The sequence below is a fragment of the Watersipora subatra genome, chromosome 11 (assembly GCF_963576615.1).
Source record: "Watersipora subatra chromosome 11, tzWatSuba1.1, whole genome shotgun sequence".
In the NCBI taxonomy this organism is placed as follows: domain Eukaryota; kingdom Metazoa; phylum Bryozoa; class Gymnolaemata; order Cheilostomatida; family Watersiporidae; genus Watersipora; species Watersipora subatra.
The window spans coordinates 37,997,631-38,014,360 of NC_088718.1; the positions used below are offsets into that span (position 1 = coordinate 37,997,631).

The window sequence follows — 16,730 nt, forward strand, 5'->3', positions numbered from 1 at the left end:
TACACCCGGCATCGCCTCTACGCCTCCCAGGACGGGCCCGTATCTGGGGAAAATGGGTTTGTCATCCACCTGATGGTTTTCCACTCCCGTGTAGCTGTCGACAACCGATCCTGCCGCAAGTGATAGGGTTGGTTTGTGCGGTTGAGACACCTAGCTGTCACGCCTTCTTTCGGCCCAGACCGGTTCAAGCTGGCAGCCAGGGGCAGCCCACTGGGACAACTCTCTATTAATCCGAGCGGGCCGTCCGTTCTCCCTAGGCACTCGGAAAGGCACTGTCATCTTCGTCCTGGCGGGTACTACCACGTCGCGCAATTTTTGAACTTTACTCAGGACCAACTGGCCCTGTCAGTCTGTGCAGGTCAAGGAATGACCCCGTACAGTCACGATAGGCTGCTCGAAGTTCATTGCCCACAGGTGAGCCACCAGGCATTCCTAACAACAGGCAGTCGTGCAACCCTGTTGAATGTCAGCCGGGTCCTGTTGGCCATAAGACCATGGCTGTCACTCTCTTCCAACAAGCTCCTTGTGGCCGGAGAGAGTTTATCAAACACCTGTTTGCTCAGCAGGTTCATGGTGCATCCCGTGTCAATCAGAAACTGAACGGGCCTTCCTTCCACCTTCTCTGGAAGGAAATAGCTTATGGAATGAGGCCGCTCAGTGCCTGGGCTTTGATCAGCTCGGCGCCATTGCATACACCTGCGACAGGTCTGCATTCTCATGGGCCCGAGCTCTGGGATATCCGCAAGGAGGGTTCCAGTGCTTCGCTGGGAGTGAGCCCTGCCGCTTTTAAGGCAGGCTTCTCACCGGGTGAAGAGGGTTCCTTCTTTTGTTTTGCCCTACAGAGGCGCTTAGGTCCCTTAGGTGGGAAGTCGTTCCTGTGCCTTTTGACCGGGGTTCAGGGATACCAACAGGTTCAGCTGGCCGCTTCTCCTGTTTTCCTGTGCTCCTCGGTTTTTGACTCCCTCGGTGTCTGGGGGCACCAGGGTCAGTCCTCTCTTTTTGTCAACAGGAGTTGGGTCCAATCCTACCAAAGACTTGTAGTAGTACCGAAGGGGGAGAAGTCCAGGTCAGTCTGGTCATGAGGTCGGCACAGCACGACTCCGCTTGTTCTGTCTTCATTTTCCAGGAGTCGGTCCCTCTCTCTGTCGGCTTCTAGGTGCCTAGGCCTAGCCGAAGAGGCCGGGTCTCGCCCGATGGTAGTTGCTGGGTGGTGGAGACTTCGAGGCCTTAGTGCAAGCAGTAGCTGGCCTTACTGCTGCGGCCCCTTCCCGTTTCCCAGAACAGAGGGTCTACCCCTGGGGCACCTCTTTCGGATGTGCCCCACATTCCCGACATTGCAGAGGTCTCTTTATGGAAACATCTTTCCGGGGTGTGTGTTCCTTCGTAATCTTCTGTATTTGCTGGGTGAGGAGTTGGACCAATTAGGTTAGTTGGTCCAGCGTGACATCTTGGACCACTGCAGCCTGGTCTCTGGTGGGCTCCTCCATGCTTTGCACCTCTGGCTGGCTCTTTTTATCCGGCTGGATCTGCAATAACTTTGTAACGACTCGCACAGCATCTGTTAAGGTCACCGTGGGCACAGTCAGCAGATGCCGCTGCATATTGGCGTCATTGAGTGAATTGCAAAAGAATATTTTGCCATATCGGCCTGATCAGGCGCTGGCAAGTCACCGTAGGCCACCTTAACCAGGCGTTCCACTTTACAGGCGTGCTCATGTAATGAGGCGGCTGCAGCCCTCTGAAGGCCGCTTAGCCGAGTCTTTGCCTGTTGAGGGGAGAGACCGAACCGAGCCCGGAGCATCTCAAAAATGGCTCCCACCTCGCCTGTCTCTCTGCAGTTCTCGGCATCCTCTCGGAGCGCCTCTCTCAGATGCAACAGGTTGGCTCCATCCGTCCATCAGTTGGCTTCTGCCACCTCTCGGAACTGGCGGATGAAATACTCCACGTTGCTGGCCCCGTTGTACTGAGGGGCCTTGAACGTGGCTCGGGGGCTTCAGTTCGTGGGGCCATCGCTAGGCGCTCCAGCACTTCGGCCAACTGGTCGGTGCTGCGCTCCGTGATCTCCTTTGCATCTTTGGCTGACATTATGCCTGTTACTGGGAATCGACTGCGTGCCTCAGCACGGTCTGCTAGTAGCAGGGAATAACGTCTCGTTGTTCTTCCTTAGCCGAGAGTATTCCTGTTATTGGGAATCGACTGCGTGCGTCAGTACGATCAGCCAGTAGCAGAGACTAACGTTTCGGTAGGGTCTTCCTATTATGAGGCCTTCACCAGTCCAGTGTGTCCGATTGATGCCACAGCAAAGTCGGCAACCGGATCAGGTGTGCTCTTCTGTCCGAGTGCTAACCTTGGTATGCTTGATCGATGCTTAAAAGCAAGGTCGGCAGCCGAGATTAGGTTCGCTCCTCGTGGTGCTTACTTGGTTGTTGTGGATCTGACCTAAGTATCCCACCGCGGCCACCAGTGTGAAGGATTTCACCGTGCCACCTTCACTGTTATCCACAAGCTGAGTAAATCATGAAGACCCACTTTTTATCAGAGCATACAACATATATTTATGAGATAAATACATTTGCACTAATATAACAATGGTCAAACATGCATACATAAATAATAAACAGTATTGGTATACAATGTCTATCATATGCAGGGAGCTGTGTTGCTCTGCCAGCCCTTCTAATGCGTTCTTCCTTTTATGCTCTTCTCTCCCATTGGCTAAGTCCACTTGCGGTTTCTGTTTCCTGCCGTAACGTTCGCTGCTATGTGACTCGCGTACTTAGAGTCACCTTTGTCTCTTATCGCCGGCTAGGCCTCCAGGCGAAAGGGGAGGCTCGGCCTGCCAATTGATCGTCACGCTGGCACCGGTTCTGTTCACGATGCTCTTGCATCACAATATATCTAGGGTGTGAGGAGGTGCGGGGGTGGGGTCAGGGCACCCGGCTAGCAGAACTTTTTACAATTTAGGCATCCTAGAATGAAGAAGAGGTGTGTTTGAGCCCAAAAAAGTGTAATCATTTGTTTGCAGCTAACAAGCTTCAAGGTAAATAAAAATTATAAATAAATTTTATAATTGGAAAAATAAAACAAGTTCATTGGTGACTCACAAAACCTCAACAGCCGTTTGGTTTGACTTTGCAGAAATAAGCCATCATTTCTGCAAGCTACCATGAAAAATGTTTTGTAGTATTAGCTACTCAGCGATGCTTTTATAAAACAAACAGTAGGGCATACTTTTTGAAATTGTTGTTTTGTTGTTGAAAGAAATGATCCAAAGTTCGTTTTTGGCCTTTCTTCTGAGACGTTTTGCTTTTAAAATTGCTTGCATTACTTTTTTCAAAAAGGGTTGTGGTTCAATTGGGGATGTCTATTGGGACCACCCTCATTTGTTTATTAACTAAATAAATTCAGGTCATTGTTGTCAAAACTTGACCGTTATAACGAGCCCTACTAGGCTGTTTTTGTTCATTTCTTCCCAAAGCAAGTTCTCAGTGAAATGAAATGTAATTCACCCAATTCTTGATGAATTTTAAATTTTTGTTGTTGCCATATTTAGGCTGGTGCATTTGCACCACAGTAAATCCGCTCCTGCTATAGGTCCATTTTAAAGGAGTAGCATCCTTATCTGACGTCGGATCATGGCAACCATTTTGGCAGCCTTAGCCTAAGTTCCTACAACATAATCGGTCATGCGAGAGATCCCTGCCTTTACACCAGATTGCACAGCAATAAACTTAGAGGACTAATGTACTCAGTTATGCCCAAAAAGTTTGTTCTCTATCCTTTCACACTGCACATCTCAGTTTTCAGAGATATCTCTGAAAACTGTATCCGTATCTCTTCCCAACTAAGCCTCCGTTTTACCAACTACCTTTAATTCACAACCATCTCTTCTGATCAAAACAGTTGATGGCTCCCTTAACTGCATGTCCAATCTGTTGGCTATTTTTACAGTTTTACGTCGAAACTTCAGCCCCAGTATTGAAAACTGATTTTAATAACATTTAGTTTCAAGTCTTTAGTCTGTATTATCTTATTATATACATGTACTCATTTAGGATCAGCCGAAGTGAACCTCACTGCTACTGATGATGGAGCCTGTGTAGTCTCTGTCTCTTCTACCTGTCTCTTCTCTTTGACCTTTGCCCATACTCCTATTACTTTCTCTACTGCTGCTTTTATAATAGCAGTACCTGTTAAAATCTCATCTTTGAGAGTACTCAGAACTGTTACTGTTCCAGTCAATACTAGTATGACATTTCCTATTACAAGCAAAACATTTATTGGCAGGACAACCACATAGCCGTTACTTCTGACTACCATAATTATAGTATTTCACATCATTCCAGGTGATTATCCTTACACCTAGTATCTCAACCATGTAGAATCCTAGAAGACCGAAAAGAGTATATTAGCTCCTACATTCATATCTAGTGAGTTCGCAATCAGAAATTCTATACCCAATCCTGTGGTAGTTTTCCTTAGACCTATCGTTGTAATAGTCCTTATGTTGCCTATGTGAAATGCTACAAACTTCTGCACATTTACTTTAGTAACAACAAGCGACTTTTGTTTCATTTTTAGATTGACTAGTAACAAGATCTACTACTATGATAAAGTATGAAGTACTTTTATGAATTGCCTATGTAACGACTCTTCCCTCAAGCCATTAACAACAATGGCTAGAGCAAAATATCTTTACATTATAGTTTTTTTCCCAAATTAACATTCCTACCGAGTTTTTAACTTGGTAGCAAGTAATCACATTCCTGCTCCTCAACTGTTTGTGAAACTGTCACAAACTTGATAGTTTTAACATATACCGTTTCCTCGGTACCATAAATTTTAACTAAAGGAGCCATAGCTTCCCTATAGGTGGAGCTTACATTCTACATGTCAAAGCCAACCAAGCTTAACACATCCTTGCCATCGTTACCTATTGCATGTAGTAATGCAAGAGAACTCATAATATCACTAAACCTATTGTTACCTTCCTCATCATTACCAAGCCTCTTCCCAATCATTTCAAAACCATTTCCAAAACTCACAAGCTAACATCACTACTGTCCAATTGCAATAAAGGAAATTTGCTGAAATTAAATGCCATATGGGCATACAAAACACAAAAACTGTGGAGAGTGAGATAGAGAATGTTTGGGAGTCATTCTGTGTGTAATGTGATGGGAGAGATCGTGTCTGGGAGTGACTTGGTGTCTAATGTGAAAAGAGATATAGAGATTATTTGAGACTCACTCTACGTCTAGTACGAAGATAAAGAGTATTTGGGAGTCACTCTGTGTCTAGTTTGAAGAGAGAGAGAGTGATAGCGAGTATTTTTTGGAGTCAGTCTACGTCTAGTATAAAGATAGAGTATTTGAGAGTATTTTTATTTCTAGTGTAAAAAGAGAAATAGAGTTTGAGAATCACTGTGTCGAGTTTGAAGAGAGAGATAGAGAGTATCTGGAAGTCGCTCTGTATTACTAGGTTGCCACACAGGCATGAGCAGCGCTACAAAAATGTTAGTGACATCACAACACAAAGCACATGTGAAATACTTACTATGAGGTATCAGTGTATGTAAAATTTACTAGAGCACCACATCATTGTACCAAGGATGATAACTGCACAATAACACTTCACTAATCATGAAGGCATCACACAGTGACTGTCCTGTAAGCTGTACCACATTATATAAACACTCACCAAGGTCTCCAACAAACGGAAAAACAAAGCTGTTCTATGTATAGAACAGCTTTGTTTTTCCGTTTGGGCCCAAATACGTGTATATATACCAAGGCGTATACTCCTTGGAATATATACATGTATTTCGGGGTCTAGAGCTGAGAAGGCTACAGCTATAGGTGTGTTTTAGAGGCATGGCCTCCCAAAAGTGGTCTGGCATTATTTGCCCAAGTTCCTACAGCATAGTCAGATGCGTGAGATATGCCTGCACATGCCACAGTATCCTTATTTTTACAACACCAGTGTTCAATGCTGTTTCATTTAAGGGTGCTATAAAATGATTTTTACGTCTGAGTTCAATTTTAATATGGATTGAGTTTTAAGTCAATTTTTAAGTTATTGCAGCTACATATACATGTATGAGGATCTGAAATGTCTTTAGGACGTGCAAGTCATGACAGTTGTTTTACATAGCTAAAATTTATCTGTTTTGGCAGACTTGATATGAGCTTACAGACTGTCATACAAATCATTGAAGTTTTAAGATGTGATCTCTAAGAATTAAAAGTTTAGTTACCGTAGGTTATGGCCATTACTACAAATAGTGTGACAAAGCTGAAAGTTTAGTATAATGAAATTTTAAATAAAGCTAGTTTTCGCCAGTAAACGGTAAATAAGCTAGTAAAGCCAGTGAAACGGAAAATAATTAAAGTTGAAAATAATGAACGCGTCAGCTGCTTGCTAGATACGCAGGGTTGGTGCTAACACACCTCAGTTTTGTAGAGTGTAGTATAAACTATTTTACTAGAGTGGTTATATTGTGACTGAAATTAACCAAAATCAGTTACCGAAGGCCATATGATTTATAAAATTACAAGCGACAGAAGAATCAATTTCTTATAAAATTCTATATGGAACAGTACAAGGAAATTAGCTCATAATCCCCAACATTCTATAAAACATATAAGTTTGATTTACACATAAATTAGAATAAAAGCAAGAAATATGTGTATGAGACTGAAGCCTAGGCTAGAAATTCCCTTTCATCGCTCTTTGTTGTATGTCAGTTATATGAAAACCTGCAGGCATGTTGGACATTGAATTTAAGGCCTGTGCGACGAATGTAGCCCATTTAAGATAGTTCATTCTACTCGTAACGCTAGCCATTTAATTGCTAATTTTCTCTAATAACAAATAGGCTTTTAGTTGAATAAAATAGGCGCATCTGTCTCATCATTCCAATAGTGTCTATAAAATAGCAATTTATTAACAGGAAGTCTCGACCCAAATCTATATTGGAATTCTTTTGCTGTTTCTAATGATTTCTGACCTTTTCCATCTTTTTTGTTCCATTTTCCAATGTGTGTTGTAGGTGACAGTCTGTGATCATGCATCGCGATATTGAAGGAAATCTTAAAAAGCTTTACTATAAATCGGCTGATACGAAGCTTTGGCCTCAGTTCCTCAAATCTGTCGCTGGTTTATTCCTACTCTGCTTGATTCCTTATCTCCATATTGGTATGAACTTTGCAATGAATTTAACTCTCTTGTCAAACTACATGTAGGTGTGTGTTATTCCCCATTCTTCATTTACTTCTAATGACTGTGGGTTTATCCAAGACCTGAATTTGATAGTTTGGGCCCTTGACTTGTATGCCTCATCAATTTTTGTTTAACCTTTTAGATTTGAGAGAAATCATAGCTTCAAAAAATTAGTAGGTAACCTATATGTTTGAATTATCGACTACATTCACAATTTTTTTCTCAGCTGAATATTTTTTAATTTTTTTTAGAAATTTGCGGAAGTACAATTATACAAGTGGAAAGGAGAAAATGCTTGTTTTCGACTTTTTTCTCAGCTGTAATGCCTTGTGTAATAGAGATTTACCTATTAGCTGACATTCAAAAATAACTTACCCCTATCTTTATGATTGTTAGTGTAGTATTCTACTCAATTCACCAAGTATTGTTTCCTATTTACACAATTGCAAAACCATCAGTCTAGCTTTTGGGCAATCGACTTCATTGCTTTTGTCCTGTGTAGCACATTTATCAAATCGTTGATACACTTAATCTTTCTTATATTAAAATGGGTGGGTTAATCTTTTACATCTAGTACAGTCTTCCTATAGCTTCACCATTGGATAAGTTTTGTGGGGTTGTTGTAGGTGTTTTCGGATACTACGTATGGCCTGCAAAACCTCCAGTTGACCCCAAAACATGCGAGTGTTCATGCTTTGACACTATTTTCAGAGGTAGGTTTACCATTCTTATATAGGAGCGTCTAGGCTTTGTACCCTTTACTACCTGGCGCCTCTGGTTCTGGCCATTTTTAATTACTTCAGAACTTGAAAACACATGAACTTTTGGAATTTAATACAATTACTTTTAAGCACTTCAGCCAAAGGGAGAAACATTTGATGCGATTTTGCAAGCAGAGATCTTTCTAGAACAGTGGATCTTAACCTAGGTTCAATCAAATCCTCAGGGTTTGGTGAGTCAGTCTCAGGGACTTCGGTGTATGTCTCTCAAAGACAACAGTGGAATTCACACTGATTTGCAAGGTCATGTCTTCATGAAAATATGTGTAATTTTTTGTGAGTTTGTGCATTGTATGGGTTTGTTCTTTGAACACAGTGATGTTAATTCACACCTCATTTTGTGCACTAGCCAAGCATGTACTGTATGTATGTCTTGAATGCGAAAAAAATCGTATTTTATTTTTCAATAAAGAAGAGTTCTATGAAAGCAAAAATCAAACTTGTGAGTTTAGTTTGTCCAGCAAGGTCAAGAACCCCTGTTATAGAAGAAGCATTGATTACTATTACCATTTTAATTAACTAAAGTTTTTCTATACATTTTTAAACATTGAAAAATAAATTATGACCTCACAAAAATGCTTGCTTTTTTCAAGCAATGTTTTACTTGTATCTTAAAACTCTGAGAATCTTTAAGCATGTATTTTAAACAAGAAGAAAAGAGACTATAGTTAGTGGAACAATACTTAAAAACCTGTGCTAGGTGTATGAAGCTATAGAATAGACATCCTTCATAAACCATATGATGCATATGACAGAAACACTACCACAATAGAATCGGCCTATGGGGAGTCATCTCTCCAAAAGGTGCCACAGTAATTATAGCTAATATCACCCCTTAGAGGTATTCAGCCACTACTAGGAACTTCAAATAGGGCACTTACACGTATATACATGTATTGGCTCTTAAAAATTGTTTATAGGCTGGATAGGTATTGGCAAACATTTTTATTTATTCAAAAAAGCAGTTCTCACACGCAGTCATGACATTAAACCCATTTAATATTTAGAGGTAAAAAGCTTAGAGTCATACAATTGATTGGCTGTATTGTTATAATTTATTGCTCATCTGGGTGTCTGTTGAAACTGTAGGAGCCTTCCCGTTATTTTTAAGAGCCCAAATGCTATTGAATCATTAATAGTTGTGAGACTTTTTGGAGAAATACCCCATTGACAGTAGCGTCAGTAAGACATCTCTTTCTTTTCCTATTTTCAGTTCATTTTAGGGTCACACAAGTGCTATTCAATTGATTTCTCGGTTTCTGTTTGACCATATAAATGCATTCTATTGCAGAGTTTTTGTTTTCTGTTTGCAGATTTTGCAAAAAACTTTCATATTCTCTTGAGCTATTATGCTGTATTCAAAACTTCCTTTTGTATCTACATGTATGTGCGGTAAAGTAGGCTTTAGTAAGGGTAAATCAAAGCAGATCGATTTTTTATGGCTCAGCTGTTGTGAGAAGCCCGGGTAGCTCAGTTGGTAGAATGTCATACTCTTAATCCTAGGGTCCAGGGTTGGAGTCCCCGTTTAGGCTTTTTGTCATTTTTTGTGAATTCTCAATGAATGAAAACAAAAAGGCACGTTTTTCTTAGATACGAAAATCAGTCTGGGAGAACGCGGACTTACTGATTGATCATTGATAGGCTTTATTAATCTTTTAAACTACTTTAATTTTTTTTCAAGCACCTTCGACTAATAGTCACAATCATTTGCTGATTTTGTAAAGAAGGTTGTTATTTCAGGTCACTATGAGCATCCACCATGCACTGATTACAAACACTGGTATTTCAATGCCACATTGAATGCCTACAAGATATGGTGTTTGGTTGTGGTTGGTCTCATTGTTGCCTATGAATGCTTCAAGCACATTTTGTCATGCTTCATGGACAAGGATATCAGGTTGGTTTTGAACTTTGTAGATAGAAAGGTTGAAATTGGATGCGAACTTCTAGCGTTTTAATAAATTGATGGTTTATGTATGAAGAGCTCCCTAGAAGAGATAAAGTTTTTCAAGTTTAATATTATAAAAACCATTTGTTTTATTTTTTACAGAAAAACATCTGGTGCATGGTGATGTATGCTCCACTAACTGTCAAAAATACAGTTTTTGTTAATTTTTCTGTCTGACTTTGAGATTATTTGGTTAATGCTACAATGTAAACTGCAGTCACATCTCCATGCACTGTCACCCGTACGTTTTTCTAGGTGAAAAATGTCAAGGTGATAGTACCTTGACGTTTTTCACCTAGAAAACCTCAAGAAACGTACTACCCTAGGACACTTATATTTCGCTAGTATTTAGTTTCGTGAGTAGCATACAGAGTAAAATTTCGCTGCAACTTAATTTCGCAGCTCTGATGAGTGCGAAAATATAGTGATGTGAAAATAAATGCAGTGGAACAAACATCATTAGATTCCTCAGGTCCAGTTCACTGGTACGAAATATTTTTCAAATTGGGACTACCGTACTTTTCGGACTATAAAACGCACCACTATATAAGCTGCATCTGCTTTATTTTTCAATAAACGATAATAAAACAATACATAAATCGCACCTTTGTGTAGGTCGCAGAACTAGGACTGCTTTTTAACGTGGCAGCAACTTTGCCGTTTAAAACGTAACAGTGCAGAACGGCACAGTTTCGTATTATCCGACGCTTTTTAACTTAGTGCCTAACGGGACAGTACCGTAAGGCATTGTTTCGTATTTTCTTTCACCGCTAGAAGCGCACTAATTGGAGATTCCCGTTAGTGCGCCCTAGTTAGTGCGCCCTAGCGGTGAAAGAAAAAGCCACAGATTAGCCCGCACTCTTATATAAGTCGCATGGCTCAAATCATCAAAAAAAGTAGCGGCTAATAGTCCGAAAAGTATGGTAGTCTTTATTTGTGAACCACAGGTAGAAATGTGTAGGCGAGATCAATAATGCAATTTGATCGCTTGCTGCCATTTGTTTCCTGGACTATCAATGACGTCAAGGTCCCTGCCGCAGTGACCTATGTGGTACCAATATTAGATCTCAAGTATTTATAGCACGCAGTGGCCATGGCTCCGGGGTGTTATTGCTTTTGGTTGGTAATAAAATTCATCACCACAATAATTATTATTCAATTTTATGACTTTCCCTACCAGACTGTCATCCTCATCAGTTACAAATTCAATGACTAAAATAATATCATCATCTTCCTAATTTGTCTAGGCTTTTCCAGAAAAACTTATTATCTTAATTTGTTTTGCCATGCTGCTCAGTCGGTGTATTAGCTATAATGAGTTTAGCAAAAATTGCCCAATGTGCCAACCACACACGAAACTTGCCTGCATTTCTAATATGACGATTTTATTGTGAATATCAATGAACAAAGCCATTTAATTTTGTGTTTTCGCTCGTTTGTTATGATTGTTTAGTTTCGCTCATGAAATTTTCGCGAGAGGATGTTGCCGCGAAAATGCGAAAGTTAGATGCCGCGAATACATAAGTGTCCTAGGGTATCACATTTACGTGATTGTACCTTGACTATCAGTACTATCAATAGCCTTGTTTAGGTATGTTTGACTTACCTAAAATATTTTCGACATTTTTTCTAAAATTTAAGTGAGTAATTGGACTCAACTTAACATCAACGTAATTTCTAAAGCAAAATATCTGAAGTCTCTTAAAATATTCTAACTTTCCTAAGTGAAAGTCCAGAGGCTGGTAAAAATTCTAATAATACGATTAAAATTGGGCAAGAATATATTAGCTAATTTGATTCAAGTTATATCTAGTGTCCTAGAACGCTTGACCTGCAAACAACAGGTTATGGTTCAATCCCCAAAAAGGCCGCCAAAAACAGACTGGGGTTCAATTCCCAACAAAGGTCACTGGTCATGACAGGAATGACATCCAACCTTAAATTGCTCTCTGTAACTGGGCATGTCTCCAGTTGTTGTTTCCTTGCCACTGGACTCAGACATGTCCTGTCAAAATCACAGAGCCATTGTTTGTACAACACGGCTCTTAAAAACATGCACAGCGTCTGCTTGCTGTAACCTACATAGCCATCATGTTCGATGTTTGAAGGGTTACTCGCACACCTATTCTATATTATAAAAATGCACTGCATATTGTTAAATTTATTTTTTCGCACAAAAACAACATATGTTTCAAGTAAGTCTTTATAGCATTTAATGCATAATAAAAGCTATGTAAAAACTAAATGTAAAAGAATAAATTATTCGTTATAAATTATTACTAGTTTACACAAAAATGTTAATAATAAGACAACAATCCGTAAAAAAAAGTTTTTATTGTTACTTTACCTTACAGATTTACCTTACAGAAGTGTCGGTATGACACTGCAGGTTCAGAGGTAGATATTGAAGATATTCAGCATATTTTAATCCAACGTAAGACTATCCTTCGACAGTGTAGATCAGTAATAAGAATATCTCACAGCATCTACACCAAATTTTCTTACACATTCAACTACACGTCTACATGTATCTACACCTTGCACACCAGCCGCTTTCATATATTTATAAACCTGCTAAAGGCTTCCATCAACATTACAAATTTTTTTAATTTTAGTGCCAGTGATTAATGATTTTTTAAACACTATTGAAAGCTTAATTTTAATTTTAATCTCTCTTTAGATACACAATGATAGTCTTGTTCATCTCTCTCTTTAGGTACACAATGATAGTCTTGTTCCTTTCTCTCTTTAGATGCACAATGATAGTCTTGTTCATCTCTCTCTTTAGATACACAATGACAGTCTTGTTCATCTCTCTCTTTAGACACACAATGGTAGTCTTGTTCATCTCTCTCTTTAGATACACAATGATAGTCTTGTTCATCTCTCTCTTTAGATACACAATGATAGTCGTGTTCATCTCTCTCTTTAGATACACAATGATAGTCTTGTTCATCTCTCTCTTTAGATACACAATAATAGTCTTGTTCATCTCTCTCTTTAGATACACAATAATAGTCTTGTTCATCTCTCTCTTTAGATACACAATGATAGTCGTGTTCATCTCTCTCTTTAGATACACAATGATAGTCTTGTTCATCTCTCTCTTTAGATACACAATAATAGTCTTGTTCATCTTTCTCTTTAGATCACAATGATAATCTTGTTCATCTCTCTCTTTAGATACACAATGATTGTCTTGTTCATCTCTCTTTTTAGATACACAATGACAATTCTGTTTCTCTCCACCATCTACCCTCACTACTACAGCTGGTGGAATTATTTCAACTACTACAATGAACAGTTCTATGAACAGTGGTATCATCAGCTCTACTTTACAATCTCTGAAATTATTTCTTCAGGTGAGTAATGGTGGCTATTATATATATTATCACTTTATCAAATGACCTCACTCACGCAAATTTACAGTATATCCCGATATGATTGGGAACTAAATCAATGTGAAGTTAGTAAATACATTTTATTGACTGGTAATCATCAGGCTATTCAATAGGAGCTGAGGCAACATTAATTTTATTCTCAATCTAAATGCTCTTTTCTGGAGTTGAAGGCTGTCTCAGCTGTTTGGCAAAAAGCTATTGCAGGCTCTATTAAATGAATTTCTGCAATGTTATTATTTTGGTTATTATTTGAGTATTGCAATTATAGACAATCGTATAATTTTCTGTTGAGGACATTAGATGACTTGATTAAATAATGTTGCTTTTAGAGTTATCTTCTCTCTAACTGTTTTGTATTCAATATATCTACATGTAGGTACACTTGCATAAAATTATAGTAGATTCTATCAGAAAAGATCGATATGTTTCTATCATTTGCGATTGTCCTTGAAATGATCCATTTGCCGTTACTATATTTGAATCTACAAAACTCGATCGCGGTTTAAAGAAAGAAATACATTAGAAGTGAAGTATGTCTCCACAAATGACGCCGATAGTCGTCGTGTTGCTTGTTTGCCCATTCTGTTATGATATCGGCTGTAGTGTTACACGTCTCTATTGACGTATATTTAGTATTTGCTTTTGATTTCTAAAATTAAACTTAAAATATAGCTTGCGATACATTTCTATAGATGTTTCAATGCTGTAATACCTCTGTTTGAACCTCACATTTTTTAAGGCGGAGTTGAAAAATGCAGTGTGACCTTTTAATTGAACGCAATTTCGATTTGGCAGCTACTTTGTCTTTATTTAATCATAATAGAAACTAATCGGTTAAACAGTGTCGACAAAATAGTACTAGTAATGACTCTTTACATAAAGGAAGATTAATTTTTTCTTGTCGCTGTTTTGGTTGCCATGACTTTAGTGATGGTGTACCTGAGAAGATCGATCATCATAGTCATCAGGACTACCCTCTGATTCGAAATCACTGAGATCTAAATCATATCAATTTTTTCATATTCGACCATAATTTGGTTTACAATTTTACCTGAAGACTTTACAGCGTTTGAAGAAACAGTGGGAATATTCTTCATGAATACATAAGATGTAATAGGAGTCGTTGTTATGGCGTATTCTGTAAAATGTTGAAATATGTCTTCAAAGATTAAAAACGTAGTTTTCGTTTTCTATCTCCAAAGCTTTACAGTTGTTTCTTTAAAACTTTGAAAGCGATTTTATTGAGATAATTAATAACAGTACTATGCGTATATTTTATAATCAAAGTAGGTCTTTGCTTAACCGGTTCTGATATTTCGACATACATGAAAAATGGTTTAGCATAAATGCTGTGGTCGACGGCATTAATGTCGATGCGCCTGAAGGAAAGAGCACAGTATATGTGACATCAGCATTGCTTCGCATGTAAAACGGTTAAATTTATTTTCCAAAAGATTTAATTATCACGTTGGGAAATGCGACGCCACTCTTTATTTGAACGTCACCTCTAATTAACCGTCACTATAAGGCAAAGTTTGAAAAATAGAACAACGTTGCATTCAAATAGTATTAAGTGTTACGGTAATTTAAACATCGATTTGGTTGGTTAGAAACCGTCTGACTTTTCCTTTTAAATTCTTTGTAAACATAAAAGTACGGGATGCCGATGAGACCGTATATTTATCACTCACAGACAATATGCATGACTACTGACACCGTTTTTGGGGAATTCTAGGGACCTCTTTTTCTTCTGAGCATTTTAACCGCTATTAAGCTTTGTCGATTTTACTCTTGAAACATATTGGCAGTCAGATCACCTTCCGATTTACTCCACTATAACTAGCAGTAGTAATGAGTGACATCATTTTGCTCGTATTTTTCTTCTGAGTGTTTAACCACAATCAGGGTTTTTACATGCTCTTAATCTTGAAACATCCTAGCAATAAGATAACTTCAAACATCAGAAAAAATTGCAAATGATAAAAAAACACCGATATTTTCTAATAAAATCTACAATAATTTGTGCAAGTTTATTTATAAAGGTGGATTCTAAAACACTCAGAGAGAAGATAACTCAAACAAATAATAAGTAAGTTTAATTATCCTTCTCATGAACGGTTGTAATAGCTTCCACAAAACATTACTACTATAAGTGCTGTTTGCGTTATATTATTGCTGCAGCAAATGAGCTAATGCTTTTTCCATCACTCTGCAGGAATTATCATACACCTTATAAGAGCCTCTAATAAATTGGAGAACTTTCACATACTGCCTGTGTTTGCAATCAACCTGTCCCATGTCATCATAGGAAGCCTCGACCAGTTTGTCATCAATCTTATATACGGCTTTGGCAGTCGTCCGCAGGTGAGTTTTCATTATTACGTGTGCGTTATCTTGTTAACATTTCTGACGATTTAACATTTCTGACAATGTAGCATTTCTGACAATTTAAAATTTCTGACAGTGTAACATTTCTGACAATTTAACATTTCTGACAATTTAATATTTTTGACCATTTAATCCTCTGTATTATTAGTTAATTCTCTGCGTTATTAGTTAATCCTCTGTATTATTAGTTAATCATCTGTGTTATTAGTTGATCCTCTGTGTTATTAGTTAATCCTCTGTGTTATTAGTTGATCCTCTGTGTTATTAGTTGATCCTCTGTGTTATTAGTTGATCCTCTGTATTATTAGTTAATCTACTGTGTTACCAGTTGATCCACTGTGTTATTAGTAGATCCTCTTATAATTAGATGACCCTCTGTATTATTAGTTGATTTTCTATATATTATATTTTGATTTGGTTTGATGCTGTGATTTTGTAGCAAAGGATGGCCGTTGCTCCCTGGTAGCTGTTAGTAGTTTTATGTGATTTGTTACCCTGACACAGTAAGTTGCTGTTTGTTGCTCTGGCTTATTTGTATTCTGGTTGAGGCGCTCTTCAAACCCTTCCCTCTCTCTCCAGTTTAGTTTGGATTATAGTTATGCTAAACAATGATATAGATGGTTGTGGTTTTCATAGTTAATCACTCGCTATTATCTCTATGGTAGAATCAATTGTTGAGCATGGTGTTTAGCCTCAGTCTAATTATCCAATATTAAGGAGACAATTGCTATTCTACAACACTGCATCAATGATGATTATGTAGCATTGATTTGAATGTGCTTATGATGTGAGATGATAGGCAAGCGTGGACAAATACTCTAATATGTTTTAAGGAGATAATGGATGAGGAAAACGAATTACATATGTGTAAAAGAACCAATTGAGTTACTGTACTTGCCCCACAAGAAAACAGACTACTTGAGTGCAAGACAATAAATATATATTTTCCAAATATACATTAATGTTAGTCACATACAATTAACTGCATAGAAT

The 16,730-nt window shown here is 38.4% G+C and overlaps 1 protein-coding gene across 2 annotated transcripts in view; it reads left to right on the forward strand.

The window, feature by feature from the left end:
- LOC137408294 (uncharacterized) overlaps positions 1–16,730 on the forward strand; it is a 28,357-nt gene that overhangs the window by 5,812 nt on the left and 5,815 nt on the right. The window contains exons 2-7 of one of the 2 annotated variants that reach the window (XM_068094756.1): positions 7,052–7,197; positions 7,848–7,934; positions 9,741–9,897; positions 13,168–13,310; positions 15,565–15,713; positions 16,177–16,240. In XM_068094756.1, the coding sequence (XP_067950857.1) occupies positions 7,068–7,197; positions 7,848–7,934; positions 9,741–9,897; positions 13,168–13,310; positions 15,565–15,713; positions 16,177–16,203 (693 nt within the window). In that variant the 5' untranslated portion in view covers positions 7,052–7,067 and the 3' untranslated portion in view covers positions 16,204–16,240. The remainder of the gene's footprint in view (positions 1–7,051; positions 7,198–7,847; positions 7,935–9,740; positions 9,898–13,167; positions 13,311–15,564; positions 15,714–16,176; positions 16,241–16,730) is intronic. The other variant, XM_068094755.1, reaches the window with a different exon arrangement.